This window comes from Loa loa (assembly GCF_000183805.2).
Source record: "Loa loa unplaced genomic scaffold supercont3.51, whole genome shotgun sequence".
Classification (NCBI taxonomy): Eukaryota; Metazoa; Nematoda; class Chromadorea; order Rhabditida; family Onchocercidae; genus Loa; species Loa loa.
Window position 1 is genome coordinate 143043 of NW_018108231.1, and position 22500 is coordinate 165542.

At 26.6% G+C, this 22500-nt stretch overlaps 1 protein-coding gene across 1 annotated transcript in view; it reads left to right on the top strand.

Moving 5' to 3' along the window:
* Positions 1 to 20798: 20798 nt before the first annotated feature.
* The window catches only part of LOAG_17232 (WH2 domain-containing protein family protein), a gene marked incomplete at both ends in the record, with an annotated part of 2943 nt that continues 1241 nt past the window's right edge, over positions 20799 to 22500 (top strand). Inside the window, one exon of the mRNA XM_003139432.2 lies at positions 20799 to 22500. This exon is cut by the window's right edge and continues 1241 nt beyond it. Coding sequence (XP_003139480.2) covers positions 20799 to 22500 — 1702 coding nt within the window.

A 22500-nucleotide genomic window follows, 5' to 3' on the forward strand; every position in this document is an offset into this window, starting at 1 on the left:
TAATAATAATAATAATAATAATAATAATAATAATAATAATAATAATAATAATAATAATAATAGCAATAATACAACTAAATAAGTAAGTAATATAGTAATAATATAATCGTAATAATAAGTGATAACGATAACAATCTTCAGAGAGGAAAATAGTAGTAATTGTAATCTTAAGATAAAATGCTGTCTTCATGATGAGATAAAATTTACATTTGAATAAAGTGTACCCTCACAAGAGTATGAATGAAAGAAATACTTTACCAATAAAGTATTCAATTATTGAATGGCATTGACCAGTGGTCAATAGTAAGCAAACAATGTACAACCGTTTGCTAAAACTGCAAAATAATTCACGTTATAACAATTGAATGCTATTATAATAAAACGGTCACTTCTCTCAATTATTGTGCCATATGATTACTTCTATCAATTCATCCCGGATAAATTCTCATAAAAAAACTTGTCTGTCCCATATCTACCTGTCTGTCTGTTCGTCTGTCCATTTGTCTGTTTTATTTTTTTTTTTTTCTTCTTGTATCCCAGTTTTCTCATCAATTGTTGTTAGTTGTGGTCATAGAGAGATGATGATAGGATGTGAATTGGTGGTGATTGTCTGTCACAAAGACTGATTCCCTAATTCTCTTCTTTTCATATGTTTATCATTTGTTATTTCTTCGTTATCAATCTTTTCATTTGATAATTGATAATGTTTGAATGGAAGAGATAACTAACAATTCTGTTAACTCAACTATTTTTAATCTTTTTTGTTTGTTTATTAATCTTATTTGTAAGAGAGAAAAAGTTTAAATTTAAAATTTAAATTTAATTCTTTATCAAACTTTTTCTTCTTTATTACTCTTGCAATGATATTAAATGACATTTATTGCATTATCATATCATTCTTATCATGATGATATTATCCTTATAGATTTTCATCATTTTTATCTTATTATCCTCTCTTCTCCCCCGCTTTCTTTTTCTCCCAGAACAATGCCTGGTAAGTTTCAGGGATTGTGAAAATATGATAAATGTGCAATAATCTTTCAATTTACATGTGAATATGATTTTGGTTTAAATGAGTAATGATTAACTTAGAATAGGAGAAAGAGAGGGGGAAGATAGACAGGAGAAGGACGGTGACAAAGAAGGAAGAGGACAGAAGGAAAAGGTGACATATGTCTGTAATCATTCGTATCACACGTATAACTTATATAAATTGTATTACAACATCTCCTATAATACTGTATAATGATTATTTCATTACACGTATACGATGATGACGTGTATTACGTGAAACGTATAATTTGTACAGTTATAATTCCAACTACAATCATTACATGCATTTACTCTAGCGATGACTCATCAGAAGAAAATATGATGAATCATTGGAATGAACCATCCTTCAAATGCAAATATTGCCGCGTGTTTTATGGCATGAGTTTGGAATGAAAAAATTTCATGCGCGGAAATAAGATGGCCTTCTCTGCCCGTCTATCTGCCTGTCTGCCTGTCTGTCTGTTCAACATCTGTGTTCATTTTAAATTCATTTCCATCTTATCATTCTTATCAATATTATCATCCTTATCATCACTGCTATAATTATCATTATCGTTACCATAATCAAATGCGTTTTTTGTTAAAGGAATTTCTTCAGAAAAAAAAAAGTATTAAAATCGATTGCTTCTTATCTATCATTTGTGAAATAATGCGAATCAATTTAATCATTTAATGTTCAAAAAGAGCCACTACTTATAGGTAATGGACTGGAAAATTTTGGACATATCATTTGACGAGAATATTTCATTTTGGGACAATACATTACTCTCGAATAATCTCGAATTTTTTTTTAAACCACTCTATACCTTATCCTTGAATTTTTTCCAGTTTCAAATTCCTATCGTAGTAGATATATTGTCAATTCTTTTTTCGATAGATGAATGAACAACAAATTAATTAATAACCGCTCATTGATAGTACAAGTTCCACTTTTACATATTTTCCAGAATTTTCCCAATGTCCTATTTCCTATTTGTGTTTTGCCGGTCAGCTTCTTCCGCATTTCAATCCGCCGGTCATTTATACTCTTCTTCTGTTCCGTTAAAGATAAAACTAGATTTTAAGGTCGAATACCGTTTTACAGCTGGATTCTGGTAAGACTGTTTTCGGGTTTCTTTCCTTAACATGTCATGCATCTATCGTATCACCTCGTTTTCTTTCACTCTTCCAAACACTCAATATCCTCTTTCACAGTTCAATTAAGTTCTAAACCATAACTCTCCATTAGTAATTTTTCATAATTCTAATTAAATTAAAAACTTAATTGAATATTAAACATTGTATGCGAATATTATTATTATCACAAAAATTAAATTATTGAATGATTAGGAAATGTAAAAAGTATTATTGATAAGCTGACAAAAGCCGAACTTATCAGCTCATTGTAGTCATTTTCTTTTAAAATATAATCTCATCGTAAAAAATAATTTTATTTTTGCAGTAATTAATTAACATTTCTCATAATAATTTGACATTTGAGAAATTGTAAAACTTATGAAGTTTTTTTTCCAAGTTTAATTTTAAAAATAATTCAGCAATATTCCATCAATTTAATCGATGACAGCTGACGCCAACTAAAAGATACCTCAAATTCATTGCTAACAACATATGTCTAGCCTGTTACTTCTTCTTTTCCCAATTGTTTGTTATAGTTTTGTGATAAGAATATAAAGATCAGCTGATAGATTTTAATGCTATTCATTTAAGCTTAAGTTACAATTCTAGCTTAAGCTTGAGTTTTAGTTTTAGCTTAAGCTTAAATTAAGCAACACTTTTTCCTTTCTTAATACTTTCCTGGCCAGTTATATATTTATCTTTTCTCCTTATCAAAAATTGAAATCTAAAATTCTCTCTAAAATTTCAAAGAAAACTTTGAAATAGTTCAAATTTTCCAATCATGTTTAGCTACTTTTCAATCTTTCCTTCTTCATTCTTTCTTTTTCTTATCACTCTCTCACTCTCTCTCTCTCTCTCTCTCTCTTTCTTCTCTTTCTGTTTTTGTTTTTGTTTAAAATTTTAACATACTATGATCATAGTATCTTCAAACTGGTTAAAATTATATCTATATTATATTTCTCCAATAACAAATTGTTGGCTTATAAATTTCGGTTTCGAATTCTTTTGAATTCACTTATGATAGAAGATTAAATGAAAGCACAATGTGATAGTGTATCATATCATATCATATCATATCATATCATATCATATCATATATCATATCATATGTCTTTTGGATTTAAAACTTTTCACTGTGCAAAATCTGGGAGTTTTTGAAATTTCAACAAGTTTAATCATAAAATTTCTAATTAACATGAAAAGATTGTGTGAAATTTAATATTATTAAAAATCAAAACATTGTCATGTTAAACTTTCCTTCATGTAAAATTATTGGAAGTTAATGTTTTATAAATAAATCTAGAATTTCGATCAAATTTTTTGTTGACTTTTTTTTTTTTTTTGATGTTATCTGAGCTGTTTATTGAAAAAGTGTGACAATGGATAAAGCGAATAGGCATCTCCCATGAAATTATTAGTAACATCTGTTCTATCATCTATTAAAAAATTTCCCTGTTTATCCATTTTAAATTCTACCATTAATGCATTTGCTGGCAAATTTTCCTGTTCCGGAAATCAGGAATGATTGTTTGGAAATGCTGAATATACTGGTATTACTTATATGTTTAAAAGTATGTTATTAAGTTTGAATATTGTTATATTGAGATATAACTAATTTAGTAATCATTTGAAATATTGAAATAATTTCTGGGCGATATATCATAAAGATTTGTATTGGACTAAATGAATGATATCGATGGAAATTTGAAAATATCAGGATTTTCTTCAATGCGGGCATAATTCATTTTTGTTTATTAAATTAAATTAAATTGATCAATCAAACAATCGAGGAATTGATTAATCGATATAGCTTTACAACACATTCATAATTAAATGATATTTACCTATCTGATTAAGTCTTATCGATAAGTTGTGTCTTAGAATCAAAGAGCTCAGGGATAATTTTAAGTTTATAAATTGAAAATTTTTAATAATACTTGAACGAAAGGAAGGCGATAAGTTAGTGTTGGATAAGAAAAATATTAATTTTTTTTTTTTTGTGATGGATGAGAAAATGCTAAAATGTCAATTTTAATGATTGATGGTACAAATATTAATTTAGCAAAAAATTTGATTAATTAATTGGGTGCTTTCTGTTTCATTACTGCATGTATCACGGGATATTATCACATTCTTTCGTTATCACCAATGTTATCATATATTTTCTTAAGTTCATTATTACTATTTTTAATATTAGTAAGAGCTGTTTTAGCTTCTTTTCTGTCATAATTTTATGTATTTTTAGTTATTATCAACTCCACCTGATATGTAAATTACCTTGGCACATGTGTGACAAAATGCATATTTCTGTCATACCTAACTTGAACAGAGGATGATTTATTATCATCGCCATTATCATCTTTATCTATCATTTGATTTTTCTTTCATTAATATATTTTAAACTATTTTCACTCCTTTATACATATATATATATATATATATACCATCATGGATTGCAAGGTCATTATTGTCGTCATTCATTCAACTTTTTGCGCCATTTCTCCTTTTCACATCACTTTCTTATTTTTCACTCCTCATTTTTCACTCTATTAATTTAAATAATCCTAAAAACAGAGCCGTTAAAATGATTTACGGATATTCTGGATGATACCGGATAGATTTAACAGCAATTTAACAATATGGATTATTTATTTCTTCTCGCCGACTCATTTTTCCGGTTATTTCCATTTTATGTAACGTTTGAGCGTCCGAAATACTGGAATGCCTATAGTGTTCAAACATTTAATTATTTGTTTGTTGAACAAAATTAAGAATCTGCAAATTTAAATTTTCATTAAGCAATGGTACTAGTTAACCTTATCACCTTATGGAGATTATGTCTGATTTGAGGTCACTTCTTTCCCATTTAATATCATGAATTATCATTACTCTCCGGTGGTTTGCTCATGTAATTGGCTTGAAACGAAACATGCTGTAGAACTTATAGATATACAGACTTTTATCAGTATCCTTGAAACATGGGGTATTATTTAATGATCTGATTACCAATAAGTAATGCAGTATTTAATGATTTGATTATCAATTAATAATGGGGTATTTAATGATCTGATTATCAATTAATAATGGGGTATTTAATGATCTGATTATCAATTAATAATGCGGTATTTAATGGTCCGATTATCAATCAATAATGTGGTATTTAATGGTCCGATTATCAATCAATAATGTGGTATTTGATGATTTGCTCAGTCAGTAAATCACATGTATTGTTTTACTTTCCGAAAACTGATATCGCCACTATTTTCGTATATTTTGAACTAATTTTTAGAACCTTTTTTAAATTCCTTCTTTCATTTGGGATTTTTTGCTTCATCAACTGATCATTTATGAAATCCTTTTCTTTTATCTTTTCTTTTTTATCTTTTTTTATCATACCTTTTATCTCTCTTTATCCCCTTTTATCTTTTTTATCAGCCTTTTCTTTTATCTACCTTAGGAATGAAATCCAAATTTTCTCTCGAGAATTTCAAAATCACATTTGGTTAGTTCTCCTAAATAAGGTCTAGCTGTTTTATCATATCATAAAGCTGATTTTTCAACTTGTACTCGAAATATTTGCATAATTAAATCTTTTAATCCTTCTTTTCTGATTTACTTTTCCTCTCCTCATCAATTTGTCAACTTTTTGAAAATCTCCTTATCATCAATAACATCCAAATAATCAATCACATATTTCTCGATATATATGATCTTCTGATCCATCAATCTCTTTGTGAATTCGTTATCATCACCACTAATAATACTGATAACAAATCGTTAGCTCGCCTGCTTTTGCTTTCTTTATTATGCAAAAAATTTTGTGTAGACCGGTACAGACACATATACAATCTTGGTTAAAATTGATTTTTTTTTTTTCATTAGAGTATCAACCAAATAATACCTTATCAATTGTCCTTATTTATCATTAAGAGAAATACTGCTGTTCGATAAAACAAATTAATTAATTAATTAATATCGTTAAATAGTTGAAAGAAACCATCATATGCAATAGATAATTTAGCATGTATAAAATACCAAAATAGCATGTCTAATATGGTAGTATAAAAATTAAAAGATTAAATAATTATTGGTCATTTGAAATGACACGAAAGACAAATGCGCATATTATATGCTTGTCATATGGAAGGATTCTTATGGAATATAGTAATGTTACTAATCAAATATAACTTAATTAATTATAATCTATCAGTTATTGTATTTGTTGCTAATATTTATGCGATATGAAATGTAATAACTTTTCTTTTTTCATTAATTTTAAAATTTTTTGGCCAAAAAAAAAAACGAAAAACTAAACTGTATTGTTTACCTTTTATTGTTTATAATAGTAGCAATCTTGCTAAATTTCATTTTCCTATCATATCCAAGCAAAGGAAGTTTTAAATGTAAGAAATGATTCATCATCATTTTATGATTTATCTTCCTTGATAATACCTCGCATTTTTATATTTCTGTTTAGAAAATTTCATCAATTTGTCCTCATATCTTTATGATCATTATCACAATTCTATATCATTTTAAATGCTTAATCATCATTTAATTTAATCATATCATTATCATCATTTAGCTTAATCATATCATTATCATCATTTAACTTAATCATATCATTATCATCAGTTTTGTTTTTTTAGTAAATGAAATGTGAACGGAAAAAACTTCTTGAAATGGTTGAATTACTAAATCAGGCTTTCTCTTTTTTTTTCCATTATCATTAGTTTTGTTTTTATGGTAGAATTGTTAACCAAATTTTTACTTCTTCCGTCATCTGGAGAAATATGTTGAACAAGAATAGATAGGATGGAACAGGAAAATTTTCCGGAAATTTCATAGAGGGATGATAAGGATATAGATAATAATCCATGTTTAATCTTGCTAAGCATTGCAAGCTTCTTTTTTTTTCTACATTTAATGTCGAAATTTTGATCCATTGATTGATGAATAAAATGGAATTGATCTGACAATAGTTTCTACCAAAAAATGAATTTATAGGAACAGAAAATTTGCGAAACGGAAAATAGAAGAGAGGAAATGAACAAATAAATGTGCGAACAAAATGTATATGAGATAGACGAAACGGAAATAATATTACTACTTGATCCGGTTGAATCCGTTTTGTAATCCGTTATTAAGTAATTGCTAAACTTCGATCATATCAACATTCCTTTTTAGGCATGTTTGTTTGAATTTTTATAAATGAAAAAGATATGAGACATATACATTTCCATTCGATTCATTTTGTTGACAAAAAGGATAATTGTCAAAGTGCAACTTTAACTGATGAATAATAATTCAGGGAAAAGGAAATGAAGTTAATGTAAAATATAGGGAATGATAAATCTCAAGTCGTATTATCAGTGTCTTTTTTCCGTTTTTTTTCCGGAATTCGAAAGATCTATAATTGATGAAATTTTTTTTGATTCAATCATAATAAGATAAACCTGTTTAGGAGCTTCTTTGATAATTTCTATTTCATTTTTTCATTTATCATTAGAATAGCTTAAATCAAATAAGTGATATTTGTTGTGTTATTTTAAAAAGAGAAAACATTGGGATATGTTAACTTTCACAAAAAAAAAAAAAAACAAGAAAGGAGCAATTGATTCCTGATAACAATTATCAATTCTTAAAATACTCTTTGTTATTATCATTATTCTATAAGTATTGATTTCAGAGAAATAAAAATTGATAAATTAATAAATTGTTAGATTAAATTTAAGATGAATAGATGAAGGACAAATGAATGAATGAATGATATATTTGATTTGATTGTTGTGGTTGTGATAGATGTGTCATCAATGGCTACTTCATCACTCTAGCTGAATGGACAAATGGATAAATAGATGATGGTTGGATAGTTGTTTGGTTGATTGGTATAAATTGGATAATTGAACAGGAGAAAAGTAAGAAAAGGAGAAATAACAGAGGAAAGAAGTTTAAAGAAGGTCATGTTAGTTGACAGTCGTTAGTTGATGATTTCAAGGTTGACATAAGAACGAAATTGTATCACCAACGAACGCCCAATATCAAAAAGGAAGAAAAGATAGGAGGTAAGCAATAGGGTCGGATGGATAGGGTAACGAAATGATGATAATGATGATGGTAATGATATATTGACGTATGTCTCGAAAATATTTTGTATAACATTAATAATCTTATTCACACTTCATCGTTATACAGCTGACATTATCATTAAAATTTTACTATCATTGTCATTTTTATTGTCGTTATTATTATGTTTATTACAATCATTACCCTTTTTATAATCTTTTAATCTTATCAGTAATATTGTAATTCTGATTCTTTTTATGATTATAAAATGTGTTACTTTTGTGATTTACTAAGTTTCTTAAACTTTGTCAATCTATATTTATTATATAATTGTTATTGTAATACTATTATTATTTTAAATAATAAATATTTAATTTTAATATTTAATCATTAAAAGTTCCCAAAAAAAACACTTTGACATTAAATTTCTGAGAATTTAAAAAAAAAGCGAAATTGACATTCGTTTTTATTTTTATATACAATTAAGCTAAATTAATTGATATCTTTAATTTAATAAATTTCCTGTTTTATTTGGTATTTAATTGGTTGATATTTAGGGATGAATTCATTACTCATATAATAAATATTCAGTATTTTTTTAATGCAATAATGCAAATCATTTTACGAATTCATTTCACAACTTCAAATCATTTCTTATCATTTTACATCTCTCATTCAAATGCAAAAAAAACGTATATATTGAATATCTAATATAATAATGAAATTTGACTTTAAAGTTTATATGAATATCTTATATATTAATATTTGAATATCTAATATATTAATAAAATCTGATTTTAAAGTTTATATCAATATTTAATATATTAATATTTGCCTATCTAATATATTAATATCTAACTGTTTGAAATCTAATTTTAAAGTTTATATGAATATTTAATATATTAATATTTGAATATCTAACATATGAATATCTAATATATTTAAGCGTATGCATTCTCATTAAATTTGCGTAAAGTTTTGATTTCAGAATTCTTCAATTGCGGTTTTGTAAATCCGGTTTTAACGTTTGTCATTGGGTTGAATGAATTTCCATCTATCCGTTCGTTGTTAGTTCTTCAAATGCAAAGGTCTTTTTTCATTCTTACTACTATTACTATTACTACTACTACTACTACTACTACTATTACTACTAACATTATTACTACTACTAGTAAAACATTGTTAACAATTGTATATTTGATTGAAAATAAAATTTTCTTTATACATTAACATTGTAAATCATTTTAATCAGTAAATGATAACGATAAATCATTTTTTTTTATTTTTAAAAAATTAATCGATATTGTCATCCCCTAAATTATCATTCATTTTACTGCTTATTTTCATGAAATTTTTATTTATATAAGCAAATTTTTAATAAAATATAGCAAAAAACAATTTTCATTCTCTTTCTTTTCTTTTTAATTCTTTTTCAATAAATTCATTTTTTCTATTTACCTTTATAAAATTCAAGTATTGATTCAGTTAGTTATTGATAAATGATAACATAGATTGATATCAAAGATATGATTTCTATCTTTCTCTGGATTGATTGAAATGATTTATGCAGTGAAGTAATTACTATAATGAAATTTTCAATCAATTAATTAAGGCAAGCATGGTACCTAATTTTATAGCAATTTAAACGAAAACCGATGTAGGGCAGCACTTTATTAGTTATGATTGTGATTACAAGTCAAAGTTAATTATAATAGTATCATTAAAAGAGAGAGAAGGGAAGGACGAGACTAACAATACCATTTATTAATTTCATTTATTGTTAATTTAAATTATAATAATTAAAATTGTCTATTCTCGATAAGACTTTCAATTCTTTCTTAAGTTAATTAAATTTAATAACAGTTTGTTTTGTTGCATTTCATCAATACTATCATATTTTTTTGTTACATGTAGTAGAAATTTATAAAAATTTAGCATAAATAGGATGAATAAATTGAAATTTTACATAAGCAGCAATGGTCAAATTCACATTAAGAATGATTTATGAATTAAATGATAGATTATAGGATTAAAGTAATTGTCACATAACATGCAATATAAAGTCTACATAGTGTCACCTTTTCTTTTTTTTTTTAAATGATATTTAGTTTAATAATGATAATATTTGGGAGGTACTTTTTTTTTTTTATTTCAACTTTTTTTGCTTCTTCATCATCGTCTTCCTTAATTTATATTACTTTTGACAAATGATTTCATCAAATCCACAAATATCTGAATAAATTAAAAGCATCATTATTTGTAATTATTTTTATAATTTAATTTAATTTACTAATTTAATTATTGCTCATATTTTCCTTATTTATTAATAAGACAGTTTGAATAAAAGTTAAACTTAATTTAATTCAACGATTCATTAATTTTAATATATTCTAGTTCTAATAGATTTTTCTTCTTTCCCTACATGCCATTTGCATAAATGAATTGCTTATTTCCAATACTCCAAATATAGCAAGGTCAAGCTTTAACAATATAGCAAGGTCAAGCTTTAATAATATAGCAAGGTCAATTTCATTTTTATTGGATATGAAAAGTACAAACAAAATATCTATTAAGATTAAATGAAAAGATTTATGGATAAGAAACAATTCTTAGTATTTCAATCATTTCGAATATATTATTTAATTAAAGAAGGTGGAAAAGTCTTATTTTGTCAAATTTACTGTAGGAACACTGTAAAAGTCTTGTTTTGTCAAATTATACTGTAAGAATCAAATGAATTAAAATAAAATTTGTCATATATCTTTTGATTTTTCATTTTTTTACAAAAAAAAAAGAAAAGACGGGACAGATGGAATGTGTCAATGATTTAATTGATATTTTAATTTTGATACTTATCTTTAATTTATAACATAGAATTAGAATAGATAATATTTTCCAGCAATTTTTACAAATAATGAAAAAGAATTTTACTCCATAACTGCTTATTCCTCTCTCCCTCCTCTCTCTCTCTCTCTCTTCCTGGCTCTTTTACCCTTCATCCATTTTTGATTATGACAGTGACAATAATGGCGGTAGTGTCGTTAGTGGCGGTAATGATAATATGATGAATTATCGAATATTTAATGGTTTTCAATTCATTTCATTCTTTGAAATCCCTTCCTTCTAGTCCATTTAGCTTCAATCGTTGAATTATTAATGGACCTTTTCTATCATTCTATTGTTATTATTATTATTGTTACTTATACTAATGCTTATGTTCTTTATGATTTGATTGAAATCGATTTCAATTTTATTTCAAAATGAAAATTCAAAGGAATTTCAATTCTTTAATGACAGATTTATTTCCAAAAAATATACAAAATTATTGATTATCAACAACTAATCCATATATTAAAAGCCAATAGTTTAGATGAGAATTTAAATTGTTATTTAAATGTCCTATTATCTAATGTTCTATAAGGTCATTTTTCGCGACACTTTCCATTGTCGCGGAGAAGCTTGCATTTTCTTATGAGATTGCAACTTATGCTAGCGATGTCCATTCCAAATAGCTCTCAAACGAAGGGTTAAAAAAAGTATACCCATGGATAAGATGGTTTTGCTATCCTTCTGACAATCATCCTAGTAGCAAGACAACTCTAATTTCAAACCTAGATAGATGAAGTTCGTTTAACCCTATGAGGTCATCATCTAAGAGATGGATAATGTAATAAAAACTTAATCTTAAAGACTTCATTGTTACCATCCTAGCTTTCTAGGCTCCGGTAGATGAACCATAGAAGTAAGGGATGGGGTCAGTTTCGCGCACGCCACCCCACCCTAAGAGGATAAACTCACATTTGTAGACTTTTGCAGTAATCGTGGTAGGAATTGAACCATGATGATTTAACCTATTAACATTTTCTGCAATATATTTTAGGCTTATTAAAAGACTTGGCTCTTTTCTCTTCCCAAGCATATTTGTCTTTGTATTTTGCAATGATTTTACTTAATAATGTTAAACTATTTTTTATTGGCTAAAAATTTATTTAGTATGAAATAACATAACATGTAAAGTTTCCTAGCTTTGATAATGTCAAAGAGGTTCAAATTTAGGACAATATGAAATTTCATTTCCAAAAATCTCTGGAATATCATTTTAATTCTAATTATATTGATCGTTGATTATTTAATCAATTAACTGGCCAATCAATCGTATCAGTCAGAATTTTAGATGACAGATGGCATAAATACCAACAGTAATTTCCCCTTCCCTCTCCCATCGTTCTCGTCACCCTGACCTATCTTAAGTGATCTGTCAACAAGGATTGTTTAACAAACAAGGAGGGAGTATAGGACATATATGCCGATGTCTTATCAAAAGCATTGATAAGATTTAAATCATCATTTAACTTTGTAATTACTATTTGGGTATTTCAATTGAAACTTTCACTTGCCATATTTCAATTGAAATTTGGCCATAATTTATGTTTCAGTTATCATTTTCTACAAAATCCGGTTTGAATACCGGATTTGTTCTAGTGAAGTAACAACAAATAAATTTTATCGAAGCACTAATTAAATATCAAGAAAGTATTAAGCTTTAAATTATTGATTGGTTAAGTTAAAACAGAACTGGACTCAAAAATATGTAGGATTAGTTTCTAAATCATGAATAATCCTAGACTTCTAAATTATGAACTGAATTAAGAGCCAAAAGGAATGGTCAATATGCATAGTAATTTTGACCACTTTTGTTCTGGTCATTAATTCCGGTTATTCCTAGTTCATATAAATATTTTCCTTTTTTTTCTTTTTTTTCCCCATTATACAATGTGAAATAGCACTGAGAGTTTAATGAGGACATTTATTGTTGACAAATTATGACTAATATTTCCACCAGCATGTTTCACTACCTTTCTCAGTGAAATATCGATACTGACATAATTTTTAGAAATTATCTTTCAGCTCTAAAAATTTAATTTTTTTAATTTAATTTTTTCAAAATTAGCTAAAAATATTGTAATTATCATTTATACAATCATTTATTTCGAACTTACATTTGTCCTTTAAGAGCAATTTTTGTGCAAATTCAACTCATTTTTCATTTCTTCCTCATTTTTGCATAATTTTTGATAATTTTATGGCAAAGGGAAAAAGGATAATCAATATTTCAAATTTCCTGAGAATTATCACATTAAGTCCGAGATTTCTTTTTAAATTAGCCTATATTATTGTCAAATATTCTCGAAGATTGCAACATTTTGTAAGCTATAACTATTTCAGCTAACACTTTATGTGCTATTTTCTTTCCGGAAACATCTTTCATTCCTGAAAAAAAAACGAAATTCCATCCCCTTTCTTTATTCTTTCAACATGATAACATTTTGTTTTTATTCAAAGTCAGTTTTCTAAGAAAAAAAAAGTGACGGAAAACTTTCTCCTTTCTTTTTTTTTTTTGGGAGGGAAAAGATACAAATTATAAATTTTTAGTTTCATTATTTAACGAAAGAAAAAAAAAACAAGAGAACAGTTGTTTTTCCGTACTTTTGTTTCTTTTCAAATCCACCGACTTCTTTTTTTGTTTTTTTTTCTCAACTCTTGAATTAGTCCGAGTAATTCGAGATTTTAACTTACACGGAATATTTGGAAAAATAAAATCATAAAAAAATTTATTTTCATTTCAAGTTTCATTTTTCTCTTTTAATAATAAAATCGATAAAATGAAATGAAATTACACTGATAAAATCCAAAAAACTAACGAAAAAAAAAACGAATAAATATTTCAATGTTTGTTGGATTTTCGATTTTAATCCAATTAATGTTAATAATATATCATTCATACAAGAAAATGAATTGAATATATTTTTGAATAGTGAAATGTTTTTTTTTTAATCTTACATATATATGTATGATCATCATGCAGCATGCATACTTGCATATAACATGCATTCGTGCACGCATTGTTTGCTATATTTGGTAATTATCCTCAAAAATTGATCGAAAAATTAATTTAAAAAAATAAATAATTTTATCGAAATTTCCTTTTTCATCCCTTTTTTTGAGTAAATTTAATCGAAATTAATAGCAATTTCATTAGTAAATAATAATTTACCAAAAATAATAATTTTTTATTTCTATGGAATGTATTTAGTTTGTTTGTTTTTTTTAGAAAACTTTCGATATCGATTTGCATGTAATAGATATTTCAATCTTATTATTGCATTTGATTGACCTCATTTATCAATGATCATCTCTTAATTCTTGTCATTTATTTATGAAAATGATTCGTATAGTTTAATTGATAATTCATTTTAAAATGAAAGAGAGGAAGAGATAGTGATATATGTTCATCATGTGATTAAGATTTTGATGATATCTTTTGACCTAAATTATCTTTTATACATTCCTTCCTCTTATGATAATATTTAAATGTTTAAATTTTAGCTTTTTATCATTTTTTATCAAAGGATAGAGAAACTATCCTTTTACTTATCTTTTTGTTTTTGTTTTTCATATCAACTTTTGGGAAATGATTAAAATTTAGTAGTAATGTCAAAAAATAAAAGATCATTTTCTTAAAATTGATGAAATTATTTTAATTAAACAACTATTGAAATTTGTTAAATTTTTGAATTGTCTTTCCCTTTCTTGTTTCTCTTTTCTTTTTTTTTTTTAATACTAATATTTAAAATAGCTGATAGAATGATTTACAAATTTTTATCACTTTCCTTACTTGTTTATATTGACTTATTTCAAGCATTTCTATCCTTTCTATCTTCTCTTATTCATCCATCTAATTTCGTATTTTTATAATAATTTCTCATAAAACCAGGTCAGAAATAATTTGCATTTCCACTTACCATTTATCTTTTACCTTTTGCCTTCGCTATTATTGTAAAATTTTCAAAATTTCACGTCATCTATGAATTCCAAAATAGTGCCATTTCGAAACATTTTGTATATTTCCTGAAATTATCTTTTTCAAATGATAGGAATTTTAAAACTTAAAAAATTGTAGCTTTTTTTTCTAAAATTTTTATGAATTTTTTCCAAATGTTCGTTTATTTAATTCACAAGTGTTTTTTTTTTTCACCTTGTTATCAGCAATGCTGATAACAAAGAAGTACCATTGCAATATATTTCTCGGGTAACTTTAGTCTAACTTCTGAATATTCTAATATAACGTAGCTGTTCCAACAATACACTAAAATGTTCATCGATTTTTCTTTTTTTTTTTTTTGTAGATCTAAACTACATTTTTATTTTCCAAGAAAGAAATTCATTTCTTTTGATACTTATGAAAATGGTCCAAATAATTTTACTAAATTACACTTAATAAGAATAGTAATTGAATTGATATTAGGGTAATTTTTCACCGAAATACTCGATTTTTCATCGTATTTTGACCTTTTTGGAAAGGTCAAAATGAAACATTTCTTTAAATTATTATTTTACTGCAATTTTAAGGATTAATAATGGGAGGGCATATTATTAATTATTGCAAACAAAAATTTTTTTAAAAAGAGGTCAAAATTTTTTTTTTTTTTACATTTTATTACCATTTCTATTCAATTCAATATATGCATATATAATTTGAAGAAAAAAATTTTTATTTTTATTGAATATATTATACATTTTACACTCATTGAAATGTCAATTAATTATTAGAAGAAGATGTGACAGTAATATGACATAAAAAAAAAAAGGAGGTAATTCAATGATGGATACAGTAAAAAATAAAAGTAGTAGTAGTTGTTGTTATGAATAGTTGATAATTTAAATGGGATTGGATATAGTATAGGATGAGATATATGGACATGACATGAATGGTTGATTGAGAAAAACTATTTTAAAAAATTTTAATCCATTAAATAATAATTTTATTAAAAAAATCTCTCACCCTAAAAATGTTACCATGTAACCAAAAAGGTAAACAAGTTTCATTTCCTAATAAATTCCAAAATATTTTTCTTTAATTTTTTTTTTTTTTAAATCATTAATCTCATTTAATAGTTTCATTTATTTCTTTTCCTTTATTATTTATTACTTTGCTTATTTATTGTTTTTGTATCCCAATTATTTAACTTTTCGTTCTTTTCAAAGTTTAATTTACTATAATTTATATTAAATACAATAGATGAAAAAGGTAAAGGTTTATTAAACGATGAAGCTAAAAAATTAGAATTCCTAAAAAATTTTTTATGATATTTAAGATTTGCAAATTTTTGACATTACTTTTTTCTTTTTTTTAATTTAATGCGATTTGATACAGGGAATTTTAAAGTAGCAATTTCTCCTATTCATTTGTTAAAATTATTTTTTTTTATAATTTATCTATAGAAAGGCTATCTTTGAAGACTTAAAAATGGAATTTTAAAAAGTTTTACACTTGAAACTTTTGTGATTTGCCCATTTTTTTTTTCAGTTTAGGAGATAATAACAAAATTATTTTAATATTAACTGCAATATTAATTACATATAGAGGATATTTATTTAACTTGCAATTGTTTTATTAATTTTCAATTTAACTGATTTTCAAATTTAATTGGAAAAAAAATTATTCCTTTCTTTTTGCGTTGTAATCTTTATAAAATTGGATTTATTACATCGAATTTATTAATTTTTCATTTTTAATTTCATTAATATTTTTGATTTTTTTTTACTTCTCTTAGCATTTCATGATTGTGTCAAAATTTTGAATAATTTGTTTTTTTTTTTTATTTTGAAATTGACCATGTCAAAATTTCTTCTTCAAATACGGTACGATGACAATTATTGAAAATGAATTTTTTGTTTTCTCTTTCTTTCTCTCTCTCCCTCTTACTTTTCTCTTGAAATATTGTCCATTAATTCGATTTTTTGGTTTTTCATTTATGATGATAATAATGAAAAGTAATGGGTTAATTTTGCAATGATATGATAGCATTACAATGACATTTAACAATTAAAATTATTTATTGCACCTATAATTAACAGTTTTCGTAAAATTTTTATGATGCCAAAAAATTAGATAATGTAAATGTCACATTGAAATTTCTTTCGACTTTTTTTTTTTTAATTAAATTTTGGGATAAAATTTTTAGCCTAAAATTTCAATCTAAATATTTCAAGAGTAGTAGTCTATCAATTATTCATCAATTGATATGTTGAAATTCTTTCTACTTTATTCCATCTAAAATATTCACAATTCTTTTAACTCACTTCTTTGTGCTATTTTTCTTTCTCAAAGTTTTTGTTTTTTCTTTGTCTTTTTCTTTTCCAACTCCAATATTTTGCAATTTTTAAGAAGTTTTTGATGAAACTTTTAAAATATTATTTGAATGTTTCATACAAAATACAATTTTCATTATTTTTAGCTTTTTGATGAAATTTTTAAATTAAGAAAAAAATAGAGTAAACTTTAAAGTTATTTAAGAATTATTAGCAATAATATATGATGTGTACTTCTTGTTTTGTTTGATTTTTTTCTATGGGATGAAAATCTTTCTCATAAAGTTCAACAATTTTCAAAATTTCCAAGACGTACACTGTTATTCCTTTAATGCTTCCAGTAATTTATTTTTATTTCTTTTCCATTTCATTTTTCTTTTCTTTTTTTTTTTTTTTTTTTTTTTGTTATCTTTCCATCTAACTTATCAAATACAATATCAATGATTAATTTAAATGATCAGTTATCACAATCATATCATTTCTAGAAACTTGTTTACTCACCAAAATTCTTTATTATTTTTCTTTTTTAAATTATTTCTTTTGTTTTAAATATTTATAATCTTATTTTACATTTCGTTTTTTTTTTTTGTTTTAAACACAATTTAAAATAACTATAAGAAGTTAACCTTCAGATTACTGTAAAGACTAGTTTGTGAGCAGCAATAAAATACGACAAACTTAATGTTGTAATAATGAGTGGCCAGGATGAAAACATAAATCATACCTAATCTCCAATAATACAAACAGAATGGCTAATTATCTCAACCGGATTGCATTTATCCGGTTTTTCCTAGGATCCAAAATAAATTTTTCATTGCATGTAAATTTTTCAAATTCTCATCTAAATTTTCATTTTTTTTTTGCAAGATTTTTTGAAAAAAAATCGAAGAAAATTCGGAAAAATTTAATTTAATTCAAATTTAGTCAATTCATAATTCAATGAAAAAATATCATTTCGAATGTATTTTAAAAAAAAAAACGAAAATTGGAAAAGTTTTAAACAGGTTAATGTTAAGTTAATAAATTTAAAATAAAATAATAATTTCAATTGAATGTTTAACTGATAAGTTTACACTAACAATTGCTATATTTTGACTGATGAACTAATTATTCACTTATGATAAGCTTGAATATTATCATTTCAGATAAAATTTTCAATTTAACTTTTTCAATTCAAATTAATCCAACAATGAAAGCATATTTTTCTGAAATTATAATTCGATTGAAATTGGAATACAATGGAGTATACATGCTTATTTTTTTCCTCTTACAATTAATTATCATTTATAAGATTTTTGTTGTAATTTTTTTTTTGGTTTCAAACTTTAAAGCATGCTTATTCTAGCAAACCCTTACATTTATCACAATTTTCTTTTTAATTTTATCACCTTCTCATCCCTTCTTACCATCATCTAATCAATTCTAAACTCTTTTCGGTTCTGCTCATTGCAATTTTTCGTAATACATGTTTCTGTTGGGTTGAAACAATTGTTTTTAAAACAAAATTCAGTTCATCCATTTCATTCCATACTTCAGTTGATCGCTTCTTCTCTCTGATAATATCAACTAAAAATTGGCCTACTATACTCATTCTTTGTCACTGTTCAATTTTCATTTATCAAATCATTTACTTCTCATTCTTTTTTATACCTGACATTATCTAATACTTGATATCTGATAATTGATTTATCATATATCACAAAATTAAATTCATTTTTACAACCATTTTTTGGCTTAAATATTATTAGTTTGTTTATTGTTTTGCTCTTTTTTTCTCAAACTTTATTTCATATTTCAGGTATTATGTGAATTGTACTATCTTTATACTTGTATTATAATGTGTAAATTGCAATATTCTATTATTCTAATCAATACTTGTATTCATTCTATGCTAAAAATTAGGATTATTTATTATGCAAATTCCTGTCTTACTTTCAAAGTTTTTGCATTTTTTTTCGTAATTTTAAATTTAATTAAATTCTTTTTACTAATGTAATTAATACGTAATTCCTCGTTCTTCATAAATACCAATCTATTATGTGACATTATAATTAGACTTTCTAAATGTTTTTTCCTATCATTTCTTGCGTGCAAAACTTGAAATTAAACAAGAGAGAGAGGAAGAGAGAGGAAGAAAAAGGTGAGAAATTAAAAAAAAAAAATTTTTAAATTATTTTGTTATTACAGACTGGAAATATCAAATGAAAAATTGTGAGGTCAAGGACAGTGTCGTTGTTACAGTGATGTTCATTGAACGTTATCCAATTATAAAGGTTATAACTGATCTTTCTCTCTTTTCTTTTCTTTTGATAATTTCAATTTTTTTTATATTTTGATAATTAATTTCTAATTTTTTAATTTTTCCTTTTTTCTTTTAATTAATAATTTTTTCCTTCTTCATTGATTGTATTTTTGATTCATTCTATTGTGATAGTTTCATTTGTAATAATTTGATTGATCAATATTGAGTGATTGGTGATAATTTGATATTACTGAGAAAAATTTATTACAAATTTAAATTCAGAAATGAATTTATTTAAAATTCATCTCATTTAATTGTTATCATTTTTGTAGAGAAATATCTTTAAAATATCTTAAAATATCTTTTTTTTTCTAATAAATATATTGAAATATCCTTATCTGTAAAGAAAAATTAATTTTGTAAATATTCTAATTATTCATCTTGTCTTCCTTGACACTATCATATTTGGTATTATTGAATTTTAAAATTAAGAATATTAAATTAATGATATAACAATCATATATCTATGTGTTATCGTCTTCATTTGGTTGCTTTATTATTTGTTATTCATTTTTAATTCAATGAAATTCAACTTAAATGAAAGAGAGAGAGAGAGAGAGAGAGGGAGGAAAGGGAGGGAGAGTTTATTTGTTTTCTTTTCGCAATAAAATGTAAATTGAATTCTGATGAGATATTTATGCATGCAATAGATCGTAAGCTAATTATTGATAATTTATTAAACGTTATTCAAATTTGAAAATGATATTTGATTTGATTAAAGTAATTAAGCAATAAATCAATAGCTTGTTTAATTAGTTTTTATTTCATTAGATATTTTTGGATTAAAATTTTAAATTGGGATGAATGAAATGAAGGAGATTTGCTAGTATTTAAAGCTAACAGTAGAAAGTTTCTAATTTGATAATTGTTTGATTTAATTGTTTTAATGAGGGATAAATATCGACCGGATATGTATTTACTAGATTATCTTACATTGCATTCTTTTGCATGTTTATTGTATATTCCATGTATTTCCTTCTATTTCAGGAATTTGCTTATGATTTTGTGGATGATACCAAAGGATCGAAACAAAGGAAGTAATTTGGTAATTCTTATTCTGACAAAAAATTGTTTGATTTGAAATAAATCATATTTTTCTCCAAATACGATGTATCTAGCTCGACCGGTGCAAATGGGCCAGCATAATCTGGCTCGTAATACGTCAAAATCGCGAGCACCACCTCCTCCACCAATAGCACCCCCGCCACCTGAGTTACCACAAAAATTGAAAGAGAAATCGAAGCCAGCTCCTCAATTGGTAGCGGTGAAGCCGATATTTGATCGAGACAAGCTTTTGGATGAAGTTCGTTGCGGTGTGCAATTGAGGCATACGCTTACCAACGACAAAAGTGCACCGACTGGTGTTGGACGTGTACGAAGTGGTGGTTATTCACCTCCACCTGATTCTGTCGCTTCCACTTCTGCGTATAATAATCGACCAGATGCTAAGAAACCTGTTTTTTATGGAAAAAATATCGAGAACACAAATGTACCGCCGGTACCACTGGCACCGCCACCTCCAAAAGCACCACCACCTGCAGCTCTACTGAAACTTGGCGGTAGCGCCAAGTTTGACCGCGATAAATTGCTCAACGAAATTCACGGTGGTGTACAATTGCGCAAAACTGTAACCAATGACCGAAGTGCCCCTATTGGTGTCGGAATTGTGCGTAATGATTTGAGCCGTACAGCATCTCCCGTTCCAGAAACATTTGCGTTATCAAACTCAACGACAAATCTTGCCGCTACATCTGTCCCACCACCACCTGTGCCACCTTCACCGTCACCGGACTTCCTATCATCTCATGTGCAGCAGAATAAAACCACGAAACCGATCACAAATCCTGCACTGCTAAAGCTTGGCGGTAAACAACCAATAGACCGCGATGCACTGTTAGCATCGATACGGGGTGGGGTTAAGTTGCGTAAAGTGGAAACAAATGATCGTAGTTCACCGTTTCCGGTTAGCCGTGATACATCTCCAGATCGACATACTCCAGTGGAACCTGCCATGGCACCGCCACCGCCTCCCTTACTTGTGCCACCACCACCTCCGATTCCATCAGCAGAACCCCTCCGACGATCACGATCTCCGAAACCAGCACTGATGAAGTTAGGCGGTAAAGTTACTGTAGATCGAGATGAGTTGTTGCGTTCCATACGACAAGGCGTCAAACTGAGGAAAACCATTACAAATGACAAAAGTTCTGCAATAATCAATGATGATGATTCCGGTGTAAGGTCCCCAGGGCGATCGTCACCTTCGACGTCAAATTATGAGGATGATGTTTACGGTAGTCAAAGCCTGAGTGATCTGTCCAGTATTGGTACCTCAAGGTTTAGCTCTCTTTCAAATATTCCTCCTGAGAGATCAAATGACTTGTTCTTTGCTTCACCAGTTGTTCCGGAAGCTGGTATCAGAATAGGTGCCACATCAAATTCTTCCCACACCTCATCTCCTACAAAATCACCATTAAATCGACTACCGATGATCAATGTTAGTGTTGATGTAGAAAATTATGACGATGATGATGTTAGTGAAGAATATGAACCGGAAACGGTAACATTGCAATTATCAAGAAAGCAGAAAGCTGATGAATGCTATTCGTCACCAATACCAACTCGTAAACAGATTGAAGCTGAAATTCCTGCTGGTTCAGCTCGCGATCGAATCAAAATGTTTGGTGGTACTGAGCGAGAGGAATCGCATAGCCCCGTGCGAAACTTAAGCAAATCCAGGAAATTAGATGGGGAAGTAAACAATAGTGAATCTAGTATCTCCCGGATGAGAAAATTTTTTGGGGACACAG